Source organism: Rhinopithecus bieti, unplaced genomic scaffold, assembly GCF_001698545.2.
Source record: "Rhinopithecus bieti isolate Rb0 unplaced genomic scaffold, ASM169854v2 scaffold_6506, whole genome shotgun sequence".
In the NCBI taxonomy this organism is placed as follows: Eukaryota; Metazoa; Chordata; class Mammalia; order Primates; family Cercopithecidae; genus Rhinopithecus; species Rhinopithecus bieti.
Genome location: NW_016805137.1, coordinates 258,480 through 286,270, shown reverse-complemented (window position 1 = coordinate 286,270; position 27,791 = coordinate 258,480). Strand labels below are relative to the sequence as shown.

The following is a 27,791-nucleotide window of genomic DNA, read 5'->3' as shown; positions in this document are numbered from 1 at the left end:
TCATGTTTTACAAATAATAAATTTATTTCCAAATCCTGAATTATAACCAAATTACAATTCCTTTTAGGTCTTTTTTGCTGCTTTACACAAGGATTAAAAAAGACACAGCCACAACCAAGTCACACATACGCCAAGTGTCCTGGGTCAGTTTATTTGGATGCAATGGGTCCAGCCACCTCCCGGCAGCATCTCGGATGCTCTGCAGCCTGGCTCCTGCCATGCCACACTCCTGCATGGAAGAACTCCACCTCCTCTGCCACAGAGTCTAGTCCAGCAGGAACTGCCCTAGGGGGCCGTGATGTGCGCAGATGAAAGTGCTCAGATGAAAGGGCTTTGTCCGCAGCCTCAGGGCTCCTGCCAGAGGGCTCAGGACCCAATACCTGCTGCCATCCTCTCTGGGGACAGCCTCAGCTCACAGACCAAAGCGGGCTGGCGTGCGGCGAGGGGTCATAGGCTCCCCTTGCTCTTTCCGGCCTGGAGTGTAGATCTTCGTAGATCTGGAGACACAGCAGGAGGGATCAGGAAACACCGTGCCCTCACCCCCAGCAGGGAGGGCAGGAGGATGCAGAGCCCCAGGACTTACTGTTCCTAACCCGTGGTGGGGAGCTCTGGGGCCGAGGGATCTCCTCCCCGGCACATTCCCACTCCCCTGCCGCCCCCGTGTTCGACTGGGGATGTAATCAAGGAAGCTCACTCATTCCGAAATGCTTTAGATCAGATTTTAACAACTCCTCCCACAGCCCCTAGGGGAGCTACAAAAGCAGCTTCCCCCCACCTCACTGCCGCCACTCCAACTGCGCAGCAGCCTGCCTTTGTCCCCAATGCCTGGGAGGCAACTCTAAACCCTTGGAATTTCCCAAGTGACTGGAGTGTCTGCTATTCATGGGGGGCCCTCAGCCCTCTTCTGAGAGATTATGCTAATGAAGTGACTCTTGGTGAGCCCCTTGAGTTTATCCAACAAGATGACACAAGGCAGGCTGGTCTCTCGGCATGGGGTTAGCACTGGTGCTGTAAGCCACGTGCTATCAGCCTCACCTCTGGAGAGGAGAGGGGGCTCGAGGCTGAGCTCTACCACGTGACAATGATTCAGTCATTCATGCCTAAGTACCGGAACCGAACCCCGATGATAAGAACTCCGGACACTGAAGTTCAGGTGAGCTTCCTGGCTGGCGATAACCTGTCATACTGTCATGCATCAGTGTGCCATGTGGGGACGTGTTCCTGAGGACAAACGAGGCTTCACATTTGAGACCCTCCCAGACCTTGCTCTATGCATCTCTCCCTTTGGCTGCTTCTAATTTGTACCTTTTTGGTATAATAAATCTATATGGTAAGTACAGCACTCTCCAGAGTTCTGGAAGTCATTCTAGCAAATATTGAACCTGCAGGGGTCCATAGGGGTCACCAAATTTGTAGAGGGTTGGCTGGAAGTGAGGATGGTGTCCACACCTGCAGCTGGTATCTGAAGTGAGGGTGGTCTCACGGAGGACTGTGCCTGCGACCTGTCAAGTTTGGCCTAACTCCAGGGAACAGCACAGACACGGAAGCCCAAGGCGCACTTCTCCCCACTGCACTGTGGTTTCCAACCCTCTTGCTTGTGAGTAAAGCTGTGAGACCCACCCTGCTACTCCAGGCCACCTCAGGCCCTGAATCCCTGCCGATGACTGGGAGTTGCAGACGTACAGTCGCCCCTTTAAAACTGTGGGGAACTCCTCCCACATGTCCAAGTGACCACCCAATGCACAAGCAACTTCTGTCACCAGTTCGCCTTCACACATGTACCTTCCCATAAATCCTGACCCTGCATCAGGGTCTGGTCTCTGGCAGCCTCCTGGGATGGGTGCCACCCCAGCCAGAGTCCCAAGGCTGGAGCTCACCTGACACTGCCCAGGGGGCTGCGCTTCTCCTGCTCCTGCCGCCGTGCTCGCAGCTGTTCCTCGGCCAGCGCCATCTCCTCCTCCATGGCAGAGGCTTCCTCTTTGGCCCGACGACGGTTCTCCTATTGAAGAGGGACAGACCTGGCTGAGCCTACTGGGGACCACTAAGGAAGGACGCTTTGTCAGCACCCAAGTCCCTGCAAAAAAACAGGCACTGCAACCACCAGGCCAGTGCTCCACATGGCTGCCTGCCCCAGTACCAAAGCCGCCTTCTCTTCTACAGCTGAGGCCTGCTTTTTTCATTGACTCAAGACTGACTCAAAACACAGGACAATCAGTCCTAACTCAGTCATCCCTCAGTCCAGGAAGTACTTACATTTCCTTCTTTTTTGAAAAATCAAGTTCACAACTATGCCAGGAAGTACAGAAAAACAGGGAAGATGTTACCTGCTGGCTGGAATGGACAGGCATAAGATGCAGGGGAGCCTGGTGTTGGGAGAATGATGCTACGAAAGGGGTAAGCCAAAGCCCAGCACCATTTTGCAACCCTAAATATGGATCTAGGTGACGGCCATCAACAGACACTAAAACCTCAAGGAGATGGAGGAGCAGTGGAAACCTATCAGGGAAGGGGCAGGCTGCCACCACTGTGGCCCCTCATCCATCCTCCCAACAGCAAAGGTGAGGGCACCAGACCTCACACACCTCCTGAAGGCATCTAAGAGGAGGTTCAGAGCGCCACATGCAGGCATCCCTGCCACACACAGCTGAGCCAGGATCTAATCGAGCAACTGGACTCATCACCAGCTTACAGCAAGTGCACGAAACACAGGCACAGGTTGACACCACTGTGAGCAAGCAATGAGACAAATACATCATACGGACTATCTGACAGGACAAACGACCTGGCGGCTCCAATACATCAATGTCATGGAAAAAGCGTGGGGTGGAGCCTGTTCTAGAATGAAACAGTTAACACACATAAGCAGTTGCAATGTGTGGATCCTAATTCAAGCAAATCGATCGTAAGAAGTTATCTTTGAGACAAATGGAGAAATCCGAATGCAGACTGGAGACTTAGGTGACATTCAGTATTCATTTCTTTATGAGTGATAATGGCGCAGATGTTATATTTAAAATTTTAAGTCCTTTTAGTCAGAGACACATACTCAAGTATTTATGGATGAATAATATGATATATGAGATAAGCTTTAAAATATTCCAGAAAAAAAATGGATGTGTGTGGATGGGGGTAGGAATAGTGAAACTGAACAAATGTTGACAATTATAGAGTCACGGCATTGAATTCATGGTGGCCTGTTGTACTGTGTTTCCCAATTTTATGAATATTTGGACTTTTCAATAATGAGTTTTTTGGTTTTGTTTTTAAAGGCTCAGCCTACCAAACAACTGGAGTGGGTGGTGGGGAATCACAGACCAGCCTGCTAGATCGCAGCCTTTATGTTTGCAGAGAGAAGTAAGTGGGTTGGATGATCACAAGTCTTCAATACCAAGTGGAAGGAACATCGACCCCACAAGCAAACAGCACCCCTGCGGAGAGCACAGAACCTCACCTGCCGTGACTTGCCCGCCTGTTTCACGCTATAGAACATGGGGCCCAGCTCTGCCAGCCACTCCCCGTCCACAGCGGTCACGCACTGCATGTACTCCTGTGGGCAGAAGGGCAGGGAGGCGAGGGTCACAGGAGGGTCAATGTCCCCCCCAGAGTGGTTCCATAATTAGGAGCCACATGGGAAGGGGCCAATCCCTGACCCTGCAAGGCTGAAAAAAGGAAGGGAAAAACCCCAGATACTCCCATCCAAACTCCTCCACACCTGAGAAAATGCCCCCTAGTATCTAAGAGAAAAGGCCCAACCCCTCTGAAAATCCTACTGATGACACCAAGAGGGGTTGCTCATCCCAAGCAGCAAGTAGGGAACGATCCTGCCCACACAGCTGAGGTCACTGCAGTCTAGAGGTCAACCCTGTGCAGAGCCTCCCCAAGTCCCCAAATGAAAACTAACCTCACACACCCCGCAAAGCAACGCATGTGGCCTTAAGGCTCGCAGGCTAAAAGCTCATGCCAGAAGGCAGTGAAGGGTTTCAAAGCCTGGCCAGACAGGGGGCCTGCGTTATGCAAGTGCCTCGGGAAAGACTCACCTTGGTGGTCATGACCAACTCGTGATACACTATGTAATCCGGGGTGTAGCCCATTCCAAAAAGGGAGCTGGTGGGGTGCAAGTGGCAGGGCATCCCTGTGCGGATGTTCACGTACTCCCCGATTCCCTAGGGAGGAGACACAACAGGCAGCCGTGTCAGGAAAACACCACCCATTTGGGCAGCTACCCCATCCCTTAACGCTGTCTTGACACAGCCTTTGGGGGAAGCCCAGCTCTGCAGAACCGCACCAGGAGAAAGGATGAACTTTGCCCTCATACAGGTATCAGGCCGGGAGGGGCCCACTGGGCTCCTGGGCTCACCTTGAGCTTGGCTGCTTGGTGGAAATAGGCAGCACAGATGCACTTCCTGACGATGTCCCAGTCAGTGCCACATGAGGCCAGGCTCATCCGCTGCTGCACCATGATGTCCTTGAGTTGAGCTCGCACCTCCCGGACCTAGGGCAGGACACCGAGATGCCAGGAGGGACCTTCTTCCCTCCCGACCCTCCCCTCATCCCAATATCCTGCTCATCCACCACCCCTACCTTCCGCATGGCCTTAGCATGGATGAAATGATCGTTACACCAGATGGTAGAGTAATTATTGTTCTTCCACTGCAGGTAGACATTCAGGTAGGTCAAATGATCGCTCTCGGGGACAGCGAACTTCTCCCGGATTTGATCACTCTCCTCCTCTCGACCCTAGGAAGGGATAAAGAACCTTCACTCTAAGTACAGGGGGGTCCAAGCCCACTGAGCACATCCCAGAGGTTCTAACACTACCACCTACCCACACATAGAACTTCAAACATGTCAATAGGTTGCCCTGACAATTTGAGAAAACAAAATAATTTTAAAAGGTCTATTCTAAAACATGAGGGCTTAAGAGCAACCATACCAGAAGATAAAAAATGCTCTTGCAAATTTCCAAAGCATTCCCTGAGAACCACTGGCCCAGCCCTTCCTTTCCCCTACCCCAACCTGCTTAACCGAGAACAGCAAAATCATTCTTCAGAAACTTTGATTCCGCCCTCTGTTCCATTTCAGTTATACAGAGAGAAGCCATTCCCCTTTCCAACGCTTCCTCGAGCCCTCTGGGGAGAGAGGAGAGCCAGCCGCTGCCCCACCTTGGGCCTGTAGAAGATGGCCGGGACGGAGAGCATGGAGACGATGAGCAAGATCTCGGAACTGCAGCCCATGTCACAGGACACGATGAGCATCTTGGACAGGGCAGGGTCCAGCGGGAACTCCACCATCAACCGCCCGGTAGAGGTCAGACCACCTAGGAGAGATGAGCAAACCCAGATATTTGATGGGACAGTAGAGGGAAGAGGGAAGTCAAGCGCCAGCACCCATGAGGCTCCCGGGACCACTTCACCTGTGTTGTCCAGGGCCCCGAGGATCCAGAGCTGATACATGGAGTTGAGCATGTTGTCCTCCGGGGGCGGGTCCATGAAGTGGAACTGCAGCAGGTCCTGCACCCCAAGGGACTTGAGCAGCAGCACCACGTTGGCCAGGTTGGTCCTCTGGATCTCGGGCACTGTGGTGGTCAGGAGCTCATTCTTGTAGGCGCTCTGGGTGTAGAGCCTGCCAGGGAGAAGACCCCATCTTCTCACCACAAGGAAACCCCACAGCAAGCCAGTACAGATGAAACCCACAGGGAGGGAGGACATTCTCATTTCTTCTCCCCATCCCCCTACTTCAGTGACTCACTGACTTCCACCTATTCAAAACTCCAACCTTCCAATTCCTTCTGGGGCCTCTTACCTGTTTCATTTCTCGTTTTTTTTAGACGAAGTCTCGCTCTATCGCCCAACCTCTGCCTCCCAGGTTCAAGCGATTCTCCTGCCTCAGCCTCCCGTGTAGCTGGGATTACAGGCACCCACCACCATGCCCAGCTGATTTTTGTATTTTTAGTAGAGATGGGGTTTCACCATATTGGCCAGGCTGGTCTTGAACTCCTGACCTTGTGATCTGCCCGCCTCAACCTCCCAAAGTGCTAGGATTACAGGCATGAGCCCCCGCGCCCAGCCATCTGTTTCATTTCTGGAACCAATGGGCCTGGGACTGGAATCGTGGCTGGGTTTTATTTTCTTTATATTTTTCTATAGTCACTAATGCTCTATAGTGAATACACTTTTTTTTTAAAATTTTTTAAATTGGAACAAAGAAGCGGCACAGAGAGCCAGGCACAGTGGTTCACGCTTCTAATGCCAACACTTTGGGAGGCCAAGACAGGAGAATTGCTTTAAGCCAGAAGTTCACAATACCAGCCTGGGCAATATAGCAAGACCCCATCTCTACAAAATATGAAAAAAATTAGCCAGGTGTGGTGGTGCCTGCCTGCAATCTCAGCCATTTGGGAGGCTGAGGTGGGAAGCTCACTTGAGTACAAGAGATCAAGGCTGCAGTGAGCCGTGATTGTACCACCACACTTCAGCCTGGGTGATAGAGCAAGACTCTGTCTCTAACTGGAAAAGAAAGAAAAGAAAACAGGGAAAGAGAACAATAGAAATAAAGAACCAATGGCATCTTTTGTCCAGACCTACCCTCTGAAAGGAGGCAGGCTGTAATTACCTGCATGTCTGCCTACATCCATGTAAGTTGGCCTCAGACCTCAGAGCTCCCTGGAAAGCCACTCCTTCCTTCCTCAGTAGCATAGGATGAAAGGACTAACAAGTGGCAGCCCTGCCAGCAGCTTCCAGCCTTGGGGACCAACTCTAGGGCTAGCATCCTGCCCACCCCCACCCAGGTTCCATGCTCAGCAACCCCGGCGCTGCCCCGGAAAGCAGGCTAGCACAGGGCTCCTACCTGAAACACTGACCTGGGCCCGTCCTGCCGGCTCGCCCTGACCGCTGGTTGGCATTGGCCTGGCTAATGGGATAGATCTGCAGAGCATCCATGCCAATCCTGGGGTTGAAGACCTAGGAGGGGATGGCAAAGAGCTGACAAAGGACAGAGTGAAGGGAAAGTGGAGGTGGGCCTGAGACAAAGGCAAGCCCTGGATGCTACACATGGCAGAGGAAGAGCTAGGAGCCTCTAGAAATATTCTCATGAACACCTGAGAAGTCTTCCCCACAAACACCAGCTCTGTGAGCTCTACTGTTAAATTATCTACCTCATCGAGGTAGACGAGTTAAACGAACCAAGCACAGTGAGTCAATGTGAGCCTCCTACCACCACCACCACTTCCACGCGCTCCCCACATCCCAGGGCCAGAGCAAGGCCCTGGCTTCCCATCCCGCAGCTCAGTTAGCTTCCAGTGAAGACCCAAGCCCTTACTCCCATGTCTTCTCTTACCTTTAATTTGCAATAACCAGAATCGATAACAAACATGATGCCATCAACAGTCAGAGACGTCTCGGCAATGTTGGTGGCAACAATGCACTTCCGAACGCCATCTGGAGCCTAGAGCAGGACGTACAGGGAGGGAAAAATGAGTCCCTTGAGACAGGAAAGGCTCCACGAGGGGGAAAAGCCCACCTCCTAGCCCACCCCCTGCCAGGACAGTCACATCCCCTCTCGCTTCCTCTTTAGAGAACTCCAGGAGCCATTCCTGGACATTCCTGCTGTCACACCTTCTGGAAGATTTTGGCCTGGAGGTCAGAAGGCAGCTGAGAGTAGATGGGCAGCACGGCTAGGGCAGGTGCATTCTCCAGTTCCTCCAGATGCTCCACAATCTGGTCTGAGGTCACCTGAGAACCCAGGGAGAAGCTGTGAGACACTGGAACCCTCATCTCTCATATGCAGGACACACCCACTCATCACAGTTGTGACCAAGGCACGCACCTCAATGTCCTCCTGGCCAGGCATGAAGATAAGGATGTCCCCAGGGGCCCCCGACAGGTGTACCTGCAAGGACTGCTTCACTGCAGCCTCCACGTAATCCTCCTGTGGGGTCTGCAACAGCAGTGTGGACACAGTCAGAGGGAGATACTAGAAGCGCAGGCCAGGCATCCCCTGGGAGCCCTGTGGCCCAGGCACTGCTCTGGGCTGCAGCCATGGACTTTAAGGGCCACCTCCAGATGGGCCTGACTGCGAGGCCTCTACAAGAAGGCACAGCGCCTCCCTGGGCCCTGTACTTCAGCCCCAAAGAAACAATGAAACAAAACCTCACCCAGAGCAGAGTCCTTGGTCCCCCTGAGCCCCAGAGCTGCAGGCTGCCCCATTTGCCCCATGGTCCCTAAGAAATCTTCTCCAACCCAGTCCCCTACCCACCCTCCACCCCCAGCCGGCTTCTCATCAGAGAAGTGCATGGCACGGAAGGGTCAGTTCGTAACATAGTGGCCTCAATACCTTGCTGAAGAGAATGTCAACAGGGAAGGTACGGCCAGGGATGTGGAAGATGGGGACATTCCCAAAAAAGGCAGCAAACTTCTCTGCATCCATCGTGGCTGATGTGACGATGAGCTTCAGGTCTGAGCGCCGAGCCACCACCTGAGAGAAGAGGCAGCTAAGAAGCCCCCATGGTGGGGACCCTTGGCTCCTGCCCCCCAGTCCCATCGGCACCACCCCCGAGGAAACAGAAGCCAAAGCTGACAAACAGACCTATTCGATTCTTACCAATCCTGAAGACTGAAGCAATGGAGCCACTGCCCAGAAAACCCCGAGTCACCCTCAGCAGAGCAAGAACAGCATAAACGACAACCCGAATATGAACTCTGCAACCAGAGGCTTCAGGAAACTCTGGCCTGCCAGAGAACCCCTCAGCCCACCTGGAGCACCCCACTAGCTACTGGTGGTGCACTGGTCAACACCCCATGCGCACAGAGACCAAACCACACAGCCCTCACCTCCCGGAGCAGCCCGAAGAGCACGTCAGTGTTGAGGGAGCGCTCGTGGGCCTCATCCATGATGATGGCGCTGTAGTGATCCAGGTCGGCTTCCCGGAGGGACTCTCGGAGCAGGATCCCATCAGTCATGTATTTGATCAAGGTGTTCTCTGAAGTGCAGTCTTCAAAGCGGATGGCATAGCCCACCTGGAGGTCAGAAAGATGGCTCAGACGCCCTGGCCACCAGCTCACCACCAGCACACCCCGTACTGGGGTCCAGGTCTTAGCAGATCACTTTGGCACAAATGGATGGAAGCTACCAGGGAATAACCACATGACTCAGCCTCCACGCCCACTCACCTCCTCACCAAGGTTGCCCCCCATCTCTTCACTGACTCTCTTGGCCACTGACATGGCAGCTACACGCCGGGGCTGGGTACACCCAATCATCCCATAGTCTGTGTAACCATCTTCATGCAGGTACTGTGTCAGCTGAGTGGTCTTACCACTCCCTGTCTCCCCAACCACGATCACGATGCTGTTGTCTCTACAAGGACAAGCAGGCAAAGGACTTATCAACCAAAGTGGAAGGCCAATGCCCAGCCTTCGAGAAGACTCCGCTACCTCCTATCCCCGTGACTAGCTATCCAGGGAGCATGCCAGTTTAGAAGGGAGAATTCACTGGGAAAACAGCCTTTTACTGAGATACCACCAGAAACGTCTGGAATACAGTGAGGTTTAAACAGGTGAGCTAAAACAAAATGGTGCCATCCCGTTACTTTGTGCAGTGTACCCCAGGCATGAGGTCAGAGGAAAAAATTATTTCCCTTCTCCATTGGGTGCAATGCACAAAAGAAAAAGAGCTCCTGGGTAAACATGGGAGACCAAGGGCACCCCTGATTTGACACTAGATTCTTGGGCCCCAGGTGAAGTTACCTGATAATAGTGAGCAGCTCCTGTTGCACTGCAAAGATGGGCAGGTACTGCCTCTGCTCCAGGATGGACTTCTTCTTTGCAAATTCACTGCTGGCTTCACTCTTTTTCTTCATGTGATCTGCAAACTTCTGCTCTGTCCTAGGAACACATAGCAGCCTAAAGACCCTGTATGGTGCCCCATGCTGTCCTTCCTGATTGGGTTACTGCCCTCCTTCCTACGCTCAGGAATGAGGACTTCGGCAAGAGTCTGAGACACCAAAGCAGCCAGGGAATCTGAGATGGCTCTCATCGGCCTCAGGACTGAAACTGCTATGTGAGAATCCATCATCCACAACACACTCAACACCACAGGGTCCAACAGAGCTGAACATGGATCGGAGGAGTTACAGATTACCACGCTAGCAAACCCTCTAACCAAAACAGAGTGAGCAGAAGAGGAGTGGAAATCAATCCCCAGGTCACAAACTTTTAGAAAATACCCTCAGGCAATTTCAGCACAGCACCTAAAGGGCTAAAATAGCCACACAGGCCTTGGGAGGAGGTAAGGGTGCAGAGCACATGACATGGGTCCAACTTCCTCCCTCCTCTTGGCAGGACAGCAGGAAAGCACAGTCTGCACGGCTTCGTTTTCAAACAATTGTGAAAACAGCCCCACTCAACAGTAACCTGCAACCTCTACTGAAAGCTCTCAATGTCTGATATGTGAACACACCCGAGACACAGAGCACTGTCACTTTCTCAAAGCTGCCTGGCAAAAAGACACCAGTTCAGTGCTCCAAACTGTCCACAGACTCCTCCCCAACCCCTTCCCCAGAGACTTCCTGTCTGATCTGCCGCCCCATGCTCTGTTGAGCTTCCTATTTCTAATTTCACCCAGTCCCTCCTGGTCACCCAATAGCTAATACCTAAGGAATAAAGTTAACTAGAGATGAATAAGAGCTGATCAATAGTATCAACTTCTCATCTGGACATCTCACACAGGAGTAGAGAGAAATATTAATTCGGATGACTGCTCAGTAGAACATGAGGGCATTCGAAGAATGAGGATCTTGAGGGACAGATGAGTCCAGCCACCTATCTGCCCAACGCAGGAATCCCAACTCAGCATCTGCTTAGATGCCTCTATGAACAGAGAAGTCACTGGCCAATAAGATAACCCTTTCTATTTTGGAACCTCTTTTAAAAGCAGTTCTTATAGTGAACTGAAATCTAAGGGACTAAAACCCAGCAGCCCACGCTGAACTCCTGGGATGCACTTCAGCAGAGTGGCTCTGATGTGGGATGGCCTGGGTCTGATCCCGACTCCCTCACTGACGAGCTGGGTGACCTCAGACAAGTTACTTAACCTCCCTGGGCCTCCTTTCTCTCACAACACCAGTATCAGAGGAAGCAGTGGGGCAGCAGGAATCACATCTAGGAAAAGTGGAAGACAGTGAAGAGACCAGGAGGAAGGGACCAGAGAGAGTGGAAGATGCAGACAGGCATCCTAAGAGTCTCCCACTCAGGAGCCACAAAGTCGATGAGTTCTGCCGCGACTGCTTGCACGGGACCCTCATCTTTGGAACAAGGCTGCTCTGCTGCTGGCAAAGGCTGCCCACCTGTAGTCCACCTTCCCATCCTCCGTCACAGCTTTATCTGGTTCTTCCTCCTTCTTGACACCCATTATATCTCCCAGTTTGGTCCCAGCCAGTTCCCAGTGTTTGTGCTGAGCCTGAAAAGGAAAAAGGTCCGTCTGCTCCATCCTGTCACATGACTGTGGGCAATGGAAAATCAATCCCGGGGCAGCAGGCTTCACCATGCAGGTGGTAAACTCCTCCAGGGCGCTGGTGGTACTGAGCCATGCATTCCAAGCCTCAAGCCTCCAGCTCTCCCAACACCAGGCCCCGCAGCTGTCATGACTAAGGACTTGATAGAGGGGACTCCTACCTTCTATCTGTGGGCCTAATAAGACTTTTGAAAAGAAAAAAAAAAGAAAAAAATACGCATAGACTTCCCGGCCCCGGTGACAAGAAACCAACCTTCTTGCGCTCCTTCTGCTCCCTGTGCTTCCGCACTGTTTGGCTGCCTTTCCGAGCAATGATGGCCAGGTCAGAAGTGGCGTCCTTCACTGGGATCACCGGCTCCGGCTGCAGCAGTGGGTAGAAAGAGCAATGCCCATCAAAATCAGCAAGAGCCCTACCTGTGAAAGGCACTGCCATACTCTCATGGTACAGGACTATTTTTCCCTTCTCTTTCTTGGAGTGCAGTGGTGTGATCTCTGCTCACTGCAGCTTCTGCCTCCCAGGTTCAAGCAATTCTCCAGCCTCAGCCTCCCAAGTAGCTGAAACTACAGGTGCCTGCCACCGCGCCCAGCTAATTTTTGTACTTTTGAGACGGGTTTCACTATATTGCCCAGGCTGGTCTTGAACTCCTGGTCACCAATGATCCACCCACCTCAGCCTCCCGAAGTGCCGGGATGACAGGCATGAGTCACTGCACCTGGCCCATATCAGGTCTCTCTGAGCTGTCTTCTCCCTGGCCACAGAGGAGCCTCACCTGCTTGGTGAAGACAATGCGCCCATCCAGAAAGGGAGGCACCAGATTGTGCACCATCAGATGCACCTTGGCTGCATTGTCCTCTTCAAAATCCTCGTCCACCTCCAGCCGATGGACCACCCCACTGGTGAGCATGCGGTTTGTCTCCCAGCGCTCGTTATCCTGTGAGGACACAATGGGAGCCATACTCAAATTTCCACCCCAAAAGTCGTCCTGAAAGGTTACGAGGTGTCCACACATCAAGTCCTGACAGAAGGCCACTGGTGGCTGCAAAGATGTCACAGGCCTCTACCCACAGCTCCAAAGACAGAAGAGGAACTGATCCCAAATCACCTGCAGGACTTTGTTCCAAGAAGCAGCACCTTTCATCTAAATCAGAACCTCTAGATGGACACATGAATGGTAAGCACCCCTAGGCCACATCAGAGACACAAAGAACACAGACCACAGAGGCAGGTCCCAACGCACTTGTTCCCATCAACAGCACCTCCCCTCAAGGAAGTACTGCAAAAGAGAGAAGTATGAGCCAGGGCTTCCCTTAAGCTACTAAAAGGCTCATCACCCACTCCTCTTCCACCTCCAGAGGATCTGGTCCTCTCGGCAATCAGGGGACAAGCTGTGCTGCCCTCACTTGGGCATAACCTGCTGCTTCCCCACGTGCTCTACCTCCAGATCTGAATCTGCTCCAACTTCTGCAGGCTGCCTCACCTCATTGATCTGTCTCCGCTGAGCTGAAATGCGCTTCTGCTTCTGTTTATGCAGGTGCTGCTCCCGCCTCCTCACATAGTCCTCAGAGGAGTAGGCCAGTGGGTTGTGGAACTCATCATAGCCCTCGTCCATCATGTACCAATCCCGATCGGCTTGCTGCAGGGCAGGAGGTGAAGCAAGGGAGTGAGGGACACATCAAGTTTATGCATGAGACATGGCCAACAGAGGAGGAGACGTGTGGTAGGAAGTCACTACTGCAGTGGAGCTACCCTTGTGGGGGTGCTGGAGAGGCCACCCTGCAGCCACATGCTGTCTGGAGGAGAACCACAGTGGGAGACTACACAGGACTGGAGGGCAGCCCATCACAACAGCACTTCTTAGAGTTACCACATGGTGGCACCAACATATAACAGAAAAGTTAGGTCAGCCTACTGCAGTGAGTGACAGGGTTCACCTGCCGCCTATGTCTCTGCAAAGAGACTCCAGGACATTGGGGCTGAACAGGGCTCAGGTGCACCCTCATCAAAGCCCAGTCCTGCTAGAGGGTCACCCATTTACAGACGGCCACCAGCCTCAATCAGCCCCTCAGAAGTATAAAGTTTTACCCTCTGGTCATCCTCCCACTGCTGCCGCTCCTCCTCCGTGTCAAATGAAATTCCTTCTTCGCCTTCCTCGCGCCTTCCTGGAGGAGCACAGGGAGCAGGTCAGTCCATGCCCTGGCCTATCCCCAGCGGCCCTGGAAAGATCTGCAGGGCCAGGCAGCTCCAGAAGGGCAGCCCCTGCTCATCCTCGCGAGGGTGAGCAAGCCTGCTCTTCCGCTCCTGCCCCCAGGCCTCACCTCGACCCCTGGACAGACGTGGGGTGGACCCCAAGTGTCTTCTGTCATCGGCCCACTCATTGTATTTGTAGGAGGGAGTTGGCAGAGGCGTGTCATCCGAGTACTTGCCCCTCACAGACCTGGGAACAGCAGCACCAGCATCACAAAACTGTCACTGAGCTAAGCCACGTCCTACTGGCCGCCATCTGCTCTCCCTGCCGAGGCTCCTTACCGCCACCCAGCGAAACTGGGCTGCTCTGCCCGGAACATCACCTGTCTCGATCTCGAGTGGACAGCCGATGGCTCCGCTCAGAATCCCGATAGGAAGGCGTCGGGGAGGGCGATTCCCACTGGGAGCGCCTTGAGGAGCCATAGCCACTGTCCTCTTCCTCCCAGGTAGACCTTGAAGGGGTGGCTGCATCTGGGGCCACAGAAGACACATCCACAGGAAACATCTCACTTAACCACGACATGGCTCTAGAACCAGTTGCCAAAAGTCAATTCCCCAAATTTACTTCTTTTACTATTTCTAAACCTTGTATGTATCTATAAGGGGTAAGATCGGTTTTGACAGTTTTAAAGATATCTCAATTTTAGTGGTCCAGGATATATTTTCTTTTGTTTTTTTTTTTTTTTTTTTGATGAAGTCTCGCTCTGTCACCCAGGCTGGAGTGCAGTGGTGTGATCTTGGCTCACTGCAACATCCGCCTCCCGGTTCAAGTGATTCTCCTGCCTCAGCCTCCCGAATAGCTGGGATTATAGGTGCCTGCCACCACCCCAGGCTAATTTTTGTACTTTTAGTAGGGACGGGGTTTCACCATGTTGGCCAGGCTGGTCTCGAACTCCTGACCTCAAGTGATCTGCGTGCCTCAGCCTCCCAAAGTGCTGGGATTGCAGGTATGAGCCACTGCACCTGGCCAATGGTCCAGTTTTCATTCTGTGTTTATGACAAGATTTTAAGGGATATTTACTTTATCTCTACAAATACACCCCTCTGGGATATAAATAGTTCTTTTTAATAAACCCTTCTACCTCCAGCTCCCTATTCTTTCCTGCCATTTGGAAAACTGGCCATTCAGCAAACCAGCCTCTAACCTTACAGGAACCATATCCACCCCAAGTGCAAAGCCGTGCCCACCTGACTCAGAACCAACTATCCCAAGATGTTCATGGTGGAATCGGGAATTCTGACTTAATGCCTCAGCAATCTCACTGAAGACAAGAGTCACTCACTCTGCCTTTTATACACGGGAATCCTCACAAGCCATCAAAACAGTGAGTCTACCTTTAGGTCGATGTCGTGGGCTCTCAGGCTCATTTCTTCTGCTGCTACGCTCTGACCCTCCATCTCGCTCCGATCTGCTGCTGTGCCTACTTCTATCCCGGTCATCTATGAAGAGTCACACAAAGCTTAAAAACATGCACCCCATCCTAAGGTACACCCATCTTCACCCTAGAGAAAGGACACAGGCTGCCCACTCACTCACAGGTGCAACCTGCACTGCTCGAATGTGATCCGTAGACTCCTGAAACTCACCTATGCCCATTCTCCCAAGGGGGAAAAATAGTTACTGCCTAGAAAGTTTCAACCCCACAGTAACAGTTATTTTCCAGCAAAAATTCAAAAAATAATAGTACAAGTTTACAATAAATCTTTTTTTTTAATGGTTACAATTCTGTCAGCTATAAAACTTAATACTGAGCAAGAACTGCATTGGATTTTTTTTTTGTCTAGCTTTGTTCCATAGCACTGTCCTTTCTCTATCACCAATACTATTAGAAACACTGGTCTCTTGTACATATTTACCCATTATCTCCTTTATCATAATAAAACAAAGACCACACACTCAAGGAGAGCAGCTATGTAAACTGCTATTCCCAATCCCAACAGGGTCAAAACTACTCAGGCGGACATCATGCAAACAGGACTCCCTAATTAATGGGTGTTGCAAAGACTCCTGCAACAAGAAAAAGGCTGACATGTTTATTCAAATGCTAATGGACAACAGGAAATGTGCTGGACAGTTTACCTCTGTCCCTCTTGCGGTCATAGTCTCGATCCCGCGATTTCTCCTTCTTCCAATCCTTTTCTTCTTTGGATGAGGCATAGACACCATGTTCGCGCCGCTCCCGCTCTCTCTGCCGACTGCGTTCCCAAAACTCTTCGCTCACACCCCCTGGATGGGATGGAGTTTCTACCCGAGCAGATCGATAATGTCTGAAACAGGGAGAGCAACTGGTAAGGGCCCCTCTATAGGAGAAAAACTCTGCCCTAAAACCTTTGGCTGTCCAAACAAGTGATCTCTCCTTTTCCACTTTCTCTCCCTGGGACAGCAGGTTCACATATGGCAACAACCCAAGGCATTTGTAACCTCTACCATCTAGTCTTTAGTCACCTTTGTTTTTCCCCACAAATTCCTACCTACCTTCAATATTACAGAGTCAAAATAAAATCATAAAGCTCTAAATCTCCAACAGGAAAACTGAGAGATAAACATGACCTGTTATTTTCCAGCCTCCATTTGCTTCCCTATGGGCTAACCCATCCTAAGGCCTTTACCTGTCTTTCCGGATATTTCGGCCAGCCTGGTCACCGCCCTCTTCCTCGGCATCCTTCTGGTCATCCTTACTCTCTTCCCAGTCCTTGTAGGAAGAGATTTTGGACTTCTTCTTGTCCTCCCCATCGTCCTTCTCCTCTCGCTCCCTCCGTTTCAGGGAAGCCAGCAAGTCCAGTCCCAGTAATGAAGGGCGGGGAGCAGGGGCCTTGAAGACATGCTGCTCGCTGGCCGCACTTTTGGTCTTGCAAATAAGACCACCAACCTGAGAGTCCAGATCAGTGCCTTCCAATCGATGGATCGAGGCATCCTCACTGGTGTCCCCCATCACAGGATCTGGGATTTCTCTGGAAGGAAGGCAAATCTTTGGTACTGGAAAAGGCTCAGCTCTACCATATCGCAGAATAAATGCAGTTATGGTTATATTTAGGTGATTAACCTTTCCCATCTCCCCCTAAGACCAGGACTACTTTTGCTGCCTCTCTCCAAGACTTTTCCATCAAGTCACTGACAATCTCCAAAGATCTTCCTATTCCAACCCCCAACAAACACCAAAATAGATACACACACACACACCCCCCATACATTCCTCCCCACCCCCCACAAGGATCCAAGAGGCAATAAAAGGCCTCACTAAGGGATACTTTCTAGAGCCTGATGTCATCTGTAACAGGGGTGTAGGGAAAATACCACTAAATTGGAGTCAGAAACCTCAATTAGAAACCAGGCTCTTGACACTTTCTACCTGTATGATGGTAAGTAAATAATCTTTGTTTAACCATAATTTCATATCTATTAAATGGAAATAATTTTTACTTTATCTAATCCATGAAGCTATTGTGAGAATCAAACAAAAAGTGTATATGAAACCATAAAGAGTAGCTCTTTATGTAACCATAAGAGTTAACATAAATGTAACTGCTACATTATATTATTTGCTATCCTCCTATATACTGTTGGTCCCTCACCCATTCTTTACGTGAGTTCTACCTCTTCCTCTCTTTAAACAACAGGTACAGCAGCACAGAGATGGGGCAGAAGGCTACCATCCATGTTCTCCATACTTTAGTGGCTTTTCTTAGCCTAGCTGCGTTTTACAGAAAACAATTTACTCATAGCAGCCAAAATCAGTTTAATAACAATCTACGTTTACCAAAAATATTTATGAGAAATACTAGGTTAGGAAAAGGTGTTACTGAGAAGTATTTAAGCGGCTACAAGACTTCTGGCACTCAAGTTGGAACAAGCTTCTCTTTACCTCTCACTACACATCTGCCACTCATGAACATATACCAGTTGTGGGTGCTTGCATAATTCCTCTCATTCCAACAAGTTAGCAAAGCAAAGGAGGTGCCACCAGAATCCAGAATGTTTTACCAAACTCTAATTAAATGCACAGCTCTATAGAGTATTGCCAAACAGACTGGACACACAGTATTAATGCAGAAAAAAGAGTTACATTTTGAAAATGCCATCAGGCAGAACAGAAAAAAGAAAGCTGCATATTGGTGACGTCTGTATGCATACGAGGAAATCCACACAAGAAAGTAAAGATACACAGGCTCTGCTCAATAGTTGTCCAAACCAGGAAATGTATCCTGGACTGCCATTCTACACAGGTGAGAGAACACTGGATGTGTCGTTGACTGCTGTACCTCAATGTCTAGCAAAATAAGCGTTTGATAAATTTAAAAATGAATTAAACTTATTAAAGGAGAACAGGAACCCAAACATTTCTGGAGACAGCAAAGGAAGATTCCAGCAACACAGGACAAGGAGGCAGCCAGACAGGACTTAACTAGCTGCTGAGAAGAACAAATAAGAGCTAAAGAGCAAGACTCTTGAGAATAATTAATGGCAAAGAAACTACAAGGGGTACGAGAAAGCCAGGGAAGAAAGAACCTAGATTCACGCATTCAACAATTACTCACTGAGGGCGTCCCTGAGCCAATTGCTGTTCTCGGCGACAGCAACAGAGAAGAGAACAAGAAAAAAATCCCCGCCCACCTGAAGCTGACGTTCCAGTAGAAGAGATCGCCCACCAGATTGCCTGGTATAAATAACACTGTGAGAGAGCAGAGGAAGACACAAGGAGCCCTACTCGGGCTCGGAGACAGTCTGGGGTGGGTTACAGCGGAGGCCTGGGAGAGGGAGCAAGGCCACTCCAGGCAGCATTCCTGGATCTCAGGGAGGCCGCTCCAGGCAGCAGGATTTGACCAGAGCAAAGAGGAAGGCCAAGGCGGGCAGGACGGGTGCAGCATCCCCGAGGTGAGTAAGGCAAGGTGGGTGACAGGGAACTCCCCAAACTGGGGCCCGGACCTAAGCAGGGAACCAATATCTGCCGCCTGGAGCCGCCATGATTATAGAAGGGCAGGCCAGGAAGGAAGAAGGGACTCTCACCTCACCAAGCGCGACTCTTGGGACCCTTCCGTCCCGGATTCTGGGGCGCCGGCGCTGCCACCCCTCGCTTAGACAGGCTCAAGGAGCCAAAATCCACACCTTGAAAGCGGCCATTATTGTCCCTTAATACCTTGCGCGGCCCCCTCTATCCGCCTAAAGCTACCATAGAGAGCAGTCTGGAACACGCCGATTCCTGGATCCAAGTGAGGAACGGAACGCGAACAGGCTCTCAAGGCCTCCTCTGGGGCTCTGATCAGAGACACTTCCGAGTCTCCTTGTGACCAATCACTCTTAGTCTAAAAGACGACATCCCGCCTCTAGTCTGGGGGCAGGAAAAGGAGGGGAAAAAGGTCGACATCTTTAACACTGGCGGAGGTGACGCCTAGCTTCCGGTCAGAGCCGAGCAAGGTGGGCGGTGACTAGAAGCTCTTCTGTTTATTGGGCTGTTGAGCGGGGGCCGACCGACGACCGGGAGTTTGTTTTCTGTGCTTGTGCGTTTTCTATTCGGCTTCCTTCCCGCTAGCGGGGCCACGAGGGTTGCTAGGCAACAGGTCCTGGGTGACTTGGCCTTAGGGCTCGGCCCGGCTTGGGGCTGATGAAAGGAGCGGTCCGCGTCCAGGCTCTTCCGAGAAGGGGTTGCCGACAGTCACAAAGTGGAAGGGAGGGAGGCGGCGTGGACGAGTAAGGTAAGTGCTACGGTCCCTAGCGCGTGTGGGCCAGGAGCAGCGTAACACAGGTGACTTTAAATACGTATATCGGATATTTTGGAAAACAGCGATGCGCGCCCCGCTGTAAATAAAAATCACCCATGCCTTCATACGCAGAGGTGACCACTGATGGTGTTTGGGGATATTTATTTCCAGTTGTTTTTGTGGAATACGTTGTAGTAAGGTTTTGTACAAAAGTGAGTTCAAAGTTTTTTTCTTTTTTTGGTGTTTCTGCAGTTGTGGCGCGCGCCTGAGGTTCCAGCTACTCGGGAGGCTGAGGCGGGAGGATTGCTTGAGCCTGGGAAGTTGAGACCAGCCTGGGCAACATAGCGAGACCCCGTCTCAGAAAAAGAGAGGGAGAGAGGAAAGCAGTGGAGTTATTGGTCAAAGAGTATGTCCCCTTTCTTTCCAGAAAGATTTTGTGCCTGCATTCCTGCAGGGACTCCCTGTGTCTGTCCCTACATTCATACTCTTGCCATTATTGTGTGCCACCGTCTTGTTTAATTTTCGCCAATTCAGTGACTTTGTAAACATACCTTTTAATTTACTAGTAAAGCTTAACTTTTCAAATGTATTTACTGTCCATTTGTACCTCTTCTTTTGGACTAGAAGGTTGGTGGCCTGTATTCTAGTCTTTGTCATTGTAACAGGAAGTGCAACTGTAAGCAAGCTAGTTTGTAAAATGATGGGGTTGAATTAGGCCCCTTGTACCTCAGCATTTTATGATTTGTTTATGGAATTGTAGTTTTCACACACACTCCTAACTGATGTGTTTGTCATGTAATGAGGTGCACCTAGAATCTTTAAGCCAGGATTTGTAATAATACAATGTACACAATAAAGGACTGTTTAAAATGTGTAACAACACATGCAAGAAATAATATGCTGCCATGACAAAGAATATGGATGTTTTCTATATAGAGATATGGGACAATCTTCACAGGTTAGGTTTGAAATAATGAAAAGTGCAGAAGAGTAGATAAAGTGTGTACACTGAACATCAGCCATTGGTCCCTCCACAACCATTCTTCATCCTCCTCTAGACTGCTCTGGGGCGGGGAGGTTTGCCTGCCTCAACAGGCCCCTGCCCTCTGGTTCCAGTTGGAGTCAGCCAGTGGTTTCACAAGCAAAGGTCCGAGGGAGGGAGGACAGTGGCTGCAACGCTTAACAGCAGGCCGCCCTCCTATACACTGTCCTCTCCACTCACCTATTTTTGCCACACAATTCTTATAACTGCTTCCTCCCATGGCTCCTTCCTCCTATGTCCTAGGGATGGGTACAGCATCCCGCTGTTACTAGCCCCAAAGTAGTACACTTTACCCTGTTGTTTTTCTACAACTGCCTTAATTAAACTGCTTTCAAATTACCAAAGTTGAGAGTGTCATCCCTTTCTTGCTGAAACACTGATACAATAGGCTATCTTTTAGGGGGAGAGAGAGGGAGGGAAAAAATATAGTAACACATATTTGTATTTTTTTGTGAATGCATAACAAAACTCTGAAAGATACATGAGAAACTAATGAACGCAGTTATCTGGCCCCGGGGAGGGAGCAATGAAAACAGGGCACAAGGAGCAGGGACAAGGAGAGGGAAACTCCATGATATTACCTTTCTATGATGTTTCTTTTATACCATGTGAATGCATTAGCTACTCTGTGAATTAATTTTTTTCAATGAGGGCTCACACAGTTAATCTAAACTATCTTTAAACATTGCACCTTTATTTCAGGAGTGACAGGATTCACTTGTGGGTTATCTCAGGATGAGCTTCCTACTGCCCAAGCTGACTAGCAAAAAGGAAGTAGACCAGGCGATAAAAAGTACTGCTGAGAAGGTGTTGGTTCTCAGGTTTGGAAGAGATGAAGATCCTGTCTGTCTGCAGCTAGATGATATTGTAAGTGACTGTCTAAGTGGTTTTTATTAATAATCTATATTCTTACTTCAGCATCTGAATAGTACATGAGAGGGAGTAGTCAGGGCTGGGTATATGGCTGGTCATTTGTTAGTTCACTAAATGCTGATTGTGTGCCTGCCGTAAGCCAAACCCCCAAATATGTGTGTGCTTAATCTGTCTTGGATGTCCTTACCCGCTAGAAGCTGTCAATGCTGTTTCACCAACAAGGCAATGGAAGAGCAGAAAACTATTAACAAGCATCTGTGAACACTATCTTTTCAGTGCTTGCAATAGTAAGATAATAGTAGCCCCATATCCCAGTGGGAGAAAAAATGCCAGAGAGGTCAAGTAACTTCCCACAGGCACAGATTCACTATATTGCAGAGCTGAGATTTGAACTCAGTTTTCTGTAGCTGCAAATAATCTTTTCTCGTGTGCTGCCTCCAGTATGTGCCTGATGCAGAGAGACCTAACCCAAAACTTAAGACCTCTTACCACCATTTCTACTGCTGCCATCCCGTGTAAGAGCTGAGTGTACAAATCCACATTTCCGTGGTTACTGTGAGGGTGTGATGTGTTAGCCCTGGGGAAAAAAAGATCAGAGGATTCTACCCTCAGCCATAGGGAGGAGGAAATACCACAGAGGTCGGTAATGTAGACACTGAAGCCACACTGCCAAAGTTCAAATCCCAGCCCTACTGCTTAGGAGCTGTATGACCTGGGGCAAATTACTTTACCTCCCTGTGCCTCAGTTTCCCTGTCTATAAAATGGGGACTCTAATAGCATATACCTTTTAAGAATGTTGTAATATTAAATGAATTAACAAATGTTAAGCACTTAGGACAGTCACCACATAGTAATGTCATGTAAGTGTCTGTTACTAATTATCGTGATTTTCATTTCTGGGAGGATTGGGAGGAAGGAGACATTAGGGAATTTCAGTATCCATATTACATATTTCTAAGTTGTGTTGTTTTAAATGAGCATGGGTTACTTTTATAAAAACATTCAAAGAAGGAAATTAAAGGAAGAAATAGATTCACAGTTTTCCCCAAGGATTTCTACGCTTAGCTCTTACATAGGGTGGCAGCAGTAGAAATGGCCGGAACAGGTCTTAGTTCTGGGTTAGGTCTCTCTCTGCAATGAATAAACAAGAATACTCCCATGCTGTCACCCTCTTAACCTCATACAGTTTCCCAAGGTTCCTTCCTAACCCCGTCTGCAGGTCTGCAGTGAATGAGACTCTGGAGGATGGGGTTACCTTGTGTCTAATGTGGGAGCCACAAGGGCTGCATTGTTGGCCCAGGAGTTTTTTCAAACAAAATACTCTGTTGTAGTAACAAGTTTCACAGAAGAAACATTAGCTGCCTCTCATATTGTAACCTTTGTCTCTCTCATTTGCAGCTTTCTAAGACCTCTTCTGACTTAAGTAAAATGGCTGCTATATACCTGGTAGATGTGGACCAAACTCCAGTTTATACACAGTATTTTGACATCAGTTATATTCCGTCTACTATCTTTTTCTTCAATGGGCAGCATATGAAAGTGGATTATGGGTAAGTGCAGTTGATCTGAAGTTATTGCAACCTTGTAAGTTTCCTTTGGTAAGCAGTTTCAGTGGCTTGCCTATTTGCATGTGATGTTGACTCTGTGAGTCTTATATCAGTAGTGTTTCCTCAATTGATGCACTGTCTAATTTTTTATGCAAAGCCTTGCTACAAAATGACAGTATTTCAGGTATGATTGTCAAATTTTATTTATTTTTTTAATTAAAAATATGGTGCATACACATGGTTTGTCAAATTTTAATTTCCAACTTAAGTATGAAGAAATAGTACAGTTTGCGAAGCACTACCATCCATAAGTCTATAAAATATAAAATAGCTATGTTAACTAAATAAAGAACTCTTAAAATTTTCCCAGGAATTTCATTTGAAACAAAATACGTAGTTGTTCTTAAACTTTTGGACTGATAAGTGGCATTTATAAAAGAAGCATTCCTTCCAGCAAACTAAGATGTGCTTCTCTCTTGCAAAGTTTCCTGCTTTTCACCATTCAGAGAATTTTAAGTCATTCTTCAGCAAAGCCTGTCAAGAATAAGTAACATGAAGTCTTATTTAATGCCTTCCACTCCATCCAGTTACCATCTCAATACTTAATATTGATGATTGGATGCATCCATGATCCTGACCATTTCTACTGTGGTTGAGGTGTCCACTTATCTAGATCTGTGTACCCTTTTTGTCTTTATTTGAAAGTGTGTGAAATATTATCTGTTTTAAAGTGCTTTAGGCTGGGCACAGTGGCTCACGCCTGTAATACCAGCACTTTGGGAGGCCGAGGCAGGCGGATCATTTGAGGTCAGGAGTTCAAAACCAACTGGCCAGCATGGTGAAACCCCATCTCTACTAAAAATACAAAAATTAGCCGGGTGTGGCCAAGCGTGGCTGGGCACGGTGGCTTACACATGTAATCCCAGTACTTTGGGAGGCCAAGGCAGGCAGATCACGAGGTCAGGAGATCGAGACCATCCTGGCTAACACAGTGAAACGCTGTCTCTACTAAATATACAAAAAATTAGCTGGGCATGGTTGCAGGTGCCTGTAGTTCCAGCTACTCTGGAGGTTGAGGCAGGAGAATGGCGTGAACCCAGGAGGTGGAGCTTGCAGTGAGCCGAGATCGCGCCACTGCACTGCAGCCTGGGCAACAGAGTGAGACTCCGTCTCAAAAGAAAAAAAAAAATTAGGCGGGCATGATGGTGGGCGCTTGTAATCCCACCTACTCAGGAGGCTGAGGCAGGAGATTCACTTGAGCCTGGGAGGTGGAAATTGCAGTGAGCAGAGATTGCAGCACTACACTGCAGCCTGGTGACAGAGCAAGACTCCATCTCAAAACAACAACAAAAAACACAAACTATTTTAAAGCTGTTTATTCTACTGGAACACAGTTGATATAAGTATTAATTTGGGACAACCTTTTAAGGGGGCCAGTTCAACATTATGTATCAAATACTTTAAAGTGTTTAAACTTTTAAACCCAGTAATTACACTTCCAGGAATTTAATATGATGTGGTAGATGCAGATTTAACAACTGAAAGAAATACATGTTAGCTAGAAAAAAGCATATTACTGAATAATTTGTATGACATAATTTCCAATGTTGGGAAAAAAGAAGTATGTATCTGCACATACACACACACACACACACACACACAATTGGAAGGATATACACTGAAAAGTGACCTCTGGCCTCATGGGTGATTTTGTTTCTTTCTTTGAAATTTGTATAGTAGCCTACCTGATGTTTGAGATACTTTTCTAAAAAAAATAATTTTTGATACCTACCACTCAAAAGTGTAAGTGACTAGAACTTAAAGGCCGTGAGTATTGAATGGGCTTTGCACGGTGCCCAGGCAAAAACAACAGCAAACGCAGAAACAGTGTGCACTCCAACACTTGGTGATACGAGAAGTGATAAAAATAGATTTTGTGATGACGATAGGTTTGAAGCTGAAGCTTTTCACGTGACAGAGCTTTCATGCTAGTGGCCCCCAGCACTGGGTTTAGTCACTTACTAAATGGAAAAAAATGATTGAAAAAAATGTTGGGCTTTATGTCTGAAGTCTCGTTGACAAGAAGAAAATAACAAAGCTGTTGTTCATTTTGTTTATCCTGAAAGTCTTCAGCAAGTGATTATTCAAAGTTCTTAGAGCAGTTGTTTCTCTTCTATGGTGTCTAGATCTCCAGATCACACTAAGTTTGTGGGAAGCTTCAAAACCAAACAAGACTTCCTAGATTTGATTGAAGTGATCTATCGAGGAGCAATGAGGGGGAAGCTTATTGTCCAAAGTCCTATTGATCCCAAGAATATTCCCAAATACGATCTTCTCTATCAAGACATTTAGTACATCAACTGCTGTCAAAGATGAAGAAAAAGGCACATCTTAACACAGTAACTGAATCCAGCTGTGTCCCAAACGAGAAGAGGTTATACTTGCATGTAGAAAACCTGGCCCCTGAGGAAAAGACCCCGCTGGTTCTCTGATGACCTGGGATGCCTGTCTACTCCCTGCAAGCCTCAGAGCAGCCAAGTCATTGGTGTTCATTTTCCCCATGGTGATTTTTGTAACTTCTCTTTCTAATGTTTTTCTTTATTCCTTTAATACAGAATCCTCCAAAACATTGGCTAGTACAATTTGATTTAATCATGTTCATTTGATACACAAGTGAACTGGAAAGTCACTTCCCATAGAAGCAAAAGTACTTATTTTCTACCCTAGCTGGCTGCATGCCTGCACACACACTCTCACACTCACACACACACACCCCTTTGCCCATCCCTCCACTCGTACATCCCTCATGCTTTCCCGTCTCCAGTCTGTATTACTGTAGTTTCTCTTCAAATAAATAATTGAGCAGACAAGTTTGTTTTATTTTGGAGCCTTTTTGGTCTGACTTTTAAACATTGTCCTGGTTGGCTCTTTTTTTTTTTTTTTTTTTTTTTTTGAGATGGAGTTGCCCAGGCTGGAGTGCAGTGCCGCGATCTTGGCTTACTGCAAGCTCTGCCTCCTGGGTTCACACCATTCTCCTGCCTCAGCCTCCCGAGTAGCTGGGAATACAGGCGCCCGCCACCACGCCTGGCTAATTTTTTGTATTTTTAATAGAGATGGGGTTTCACTGTGTTAGCCAGGATGGTCATGATCTCCTGACCTCGTGATCTGCCCGCCTTAGCCTCCCAAGTGCTGGGATTACAGGCATGAGCCACCGCGCCTGGCCCATTTAATTATTTTTTATATTATAAAATTGAATATGAAAAGTGAGAATTTTAACCTTCACTCTCCACCACTCTATTCAGGTAAAACAATGCATGAGCCACCCTTAGCAGGAGCAGGTTTTTCCCAGAAGCTGCTGCCTCTTCCTGAGGCAGAAAATTGTATTACTAAGGCTCAAAACTAAAAGAGATGTCAGCATTGTTAGAAAGAAATGTCACCCTTAAGGGATTTGCCTGTTTTAATAACTTTGTGAGGAATTCTTACTTTTCTGGGGCGCCTGGTGCAACCGTGGGCAAGTTTCTGTCCCTCTTTAAACCTCATGGTGGTTATTGAAACAGATTTGTTAGAAGGAGAGGGTAGGCACAGAGCTGGAGAACCATGGTCGAGGCAGCTTGTGATCTGCCTAGCAGCCGCTGACCTCCTCGCCAGCAGAAGCCCAGTCCTGTTCAGAGCAGCACTGTCACTGCAAGTCCATCCCCCTTTGCCAGGGGTTCCATTCCACCCCTTTTCTGCAGGGAGAGGTGCCATGAGGCTTGCTTCTGGCTTATACAGGAGAGAGGGAAGGCTGCTGGGCACTGCTTGTGTTCCTGCTGATAAAAGGAGGGAGTTACTCCAGGAATAAGACAAAACGAGAGGAGGAGGCCATCACCTCTGTCCTCTTCCATCGTACACTTCCTGCCTCTGGTTTAATCATGATGCATGGAGCTACAACAGCCATCTTAGGCCCATGAGGTGCCCAGCATCAGGTAAAACATCGACATGCTAAGAAGAACAAAAAGAGCCCGATCCCTGATGTTACTGAACTCCTGCGTGAACTCAGCCTGCCTCCATCAGATTTCTGTGAAAGAATAAAATTTCTTTTTGCCTAAGTCACTGTTAGTCGGGTTTTCTATTCTTCAGCCCAGTTCACACAGTATTTGGGGTATGGTGAGCACTCAGCCCACCAGCCAAAACTCAGAACCTGCATGCGCAAAATTCTCGTGTCTTCTTCCTCCTGTTAGAAATAAGTTCTTGGTGCCGCAGAGGAAGAGCAGCACTCAGAAGAAAAGTTTCTCAGCAAGGCAAAGTTTACTTTGCAGAAGGGTGCTGCCCACGCCTATAGCAGTCACAAGAGCACACCTAACAAAGGAGAACAGAGGTTTTTAACCCTAACGCAGTTCCTGCTTCTTTGTCTTTCCCCCATTGGCTGGGGTTGGACTGCACAGTCTAGGCTGACCCCAATTGGCTATGTGCTTGAATCTTTCTCAAAAGGCACAGGGTAAAGGTTACAGGTTAAGGTTTGGAGGAAGGCAGTTTACATCCTATGACAAGAAAGTTGGATCTTTGAAGAGGAACCTTTCTTTTATGCTGACAATTTCCCTTTTGTTTTATAATTCTTCCTCTTCAAATTATTTTAGTAAGATTTGGCTTTGTTGCTCTTCTTGATTGTCTAGGTAAAAGTTTTCTGAATATGGAGGGGAGAGACAGAGGAGGTTTTAGAGCCATTTCTACGAGTCTGAACTAACCCATGAACACAGTGTGTGATGCAACAGCCTACAAGGATGAGTGCACTTGTAACGATTGCAAGGGAAGTGAGGATAGAGGCCATAAGTCCTTTCCATTTACCAAACCATCTTTCCAGTAAACCTGTGAAGGGATCGTGTTCCAGAATTTTCAGCC

General features: G+C 48.7%; 2 protein-coding genes across 8 annotated transcripts; one reads left to right on the top strand and one right to left on the bottom strand.

Moving 5' to 3' along the window:
* DHX38 (DEAH-box helicase 38) lies at positions 1 to 19,096 on the bottom strand. Of its 2 annotated transcripts, none has more exons than XM_017871303.1 (27): positions 18,759 to 19,096; positions 16,364 to 16,705; positions 15,834 to 16,021; positions 15,089 to 15,193; positions 14,077 to 14,224; positions 13,825 to 13,943; positions 13,592 to 13,668; positions 12,987 to 13,142; positions 12,279 to 12,440; positions 11,762 to 11,869; positions 11,342 to 11,454; positions 9,744 to 9,881; positions 9,168 to 9,354; positions 8,829 to 9,014; positions 8,332 to 8,472; positions 7,825 to 7,935; positions 7,614 to 7,730; positions 7,336 to 7,443; positions 6,847 to 6,959; positions 5,414 to 5,622; positions 5,163 to 5,317; positions 4,582 to 4,737; positions 4,358 to 4,492; positions 4,038 to 4,163; positions 3,452 to 3,547; positions 1,878 to 1,999; positions 1 to 497 (listed from the first exon to the last, which is right to left on the bottom strand). In XM_017871303.1, exons 2-27 carry the CDS (start codon positions 16,684 to 16,686, stop codon positions 413 to 415), a joined length of 3,684 nt encoding a protein of 1,227 aa, XP_017726792.1. In that variant the 5' UTR covers positions 16,687 to 16,705; positions 18,759 to 19,096; the 3' UTR covers positions 1 to 412. The 2 variants fall into 2 exon arrangements, with proteins under 2 accessions (XP_017726792.1, XP_017726791.1); XM_017871302.1 differs by lacking the exon at positions 18,759 to 19,096 and adding an exon at positions 18,366 to 18,622.
* Positions 18,389 to 27,001, top strand: TXNL4B (thioredoxin like 4B). 6 transcript variants are annotated; one of them, XM_017871309.1, is made up of 5 exons: positions 18,542 to 18,626; positions 19,703 to 19,856; positions 21,195 to 21,359; positions 22,765 to 22,916; positions 25,100 to 27,001. In XM_017871309.1, exons 3-5 carry the CDS (start codon positions 21,228 to 21,230, stop codon positions 25,263 to 25,265), a joined length of 450 nt encoding a protein of 149 aa, XP_017726798.1. In that variant the 5' UTR covers positions 18,542 to 18,626; positions 19,703 to 19,856; positions 21,195 to 21,227; the 3' UTR covers positions 25,266 to 27,001. The 6 variants fall into 6 exon arrangements, with proteins under 6 accessions (XP_017726800.1, XP_017726798.1, XP_017726801.1 ...); XM_017871308.1 differs by lacking the exon at positions 18,542 to 18,626 and adding an exon at positions 19,349 to 19,444; XM_017871311.1 differs by lacking the exon at positions 19,703 to 19,856 and having other exon boundaries at positions 18,389 to 18,626.
* Positions 27,002 to 27,791: the final 790 nt, after the last annotated feature.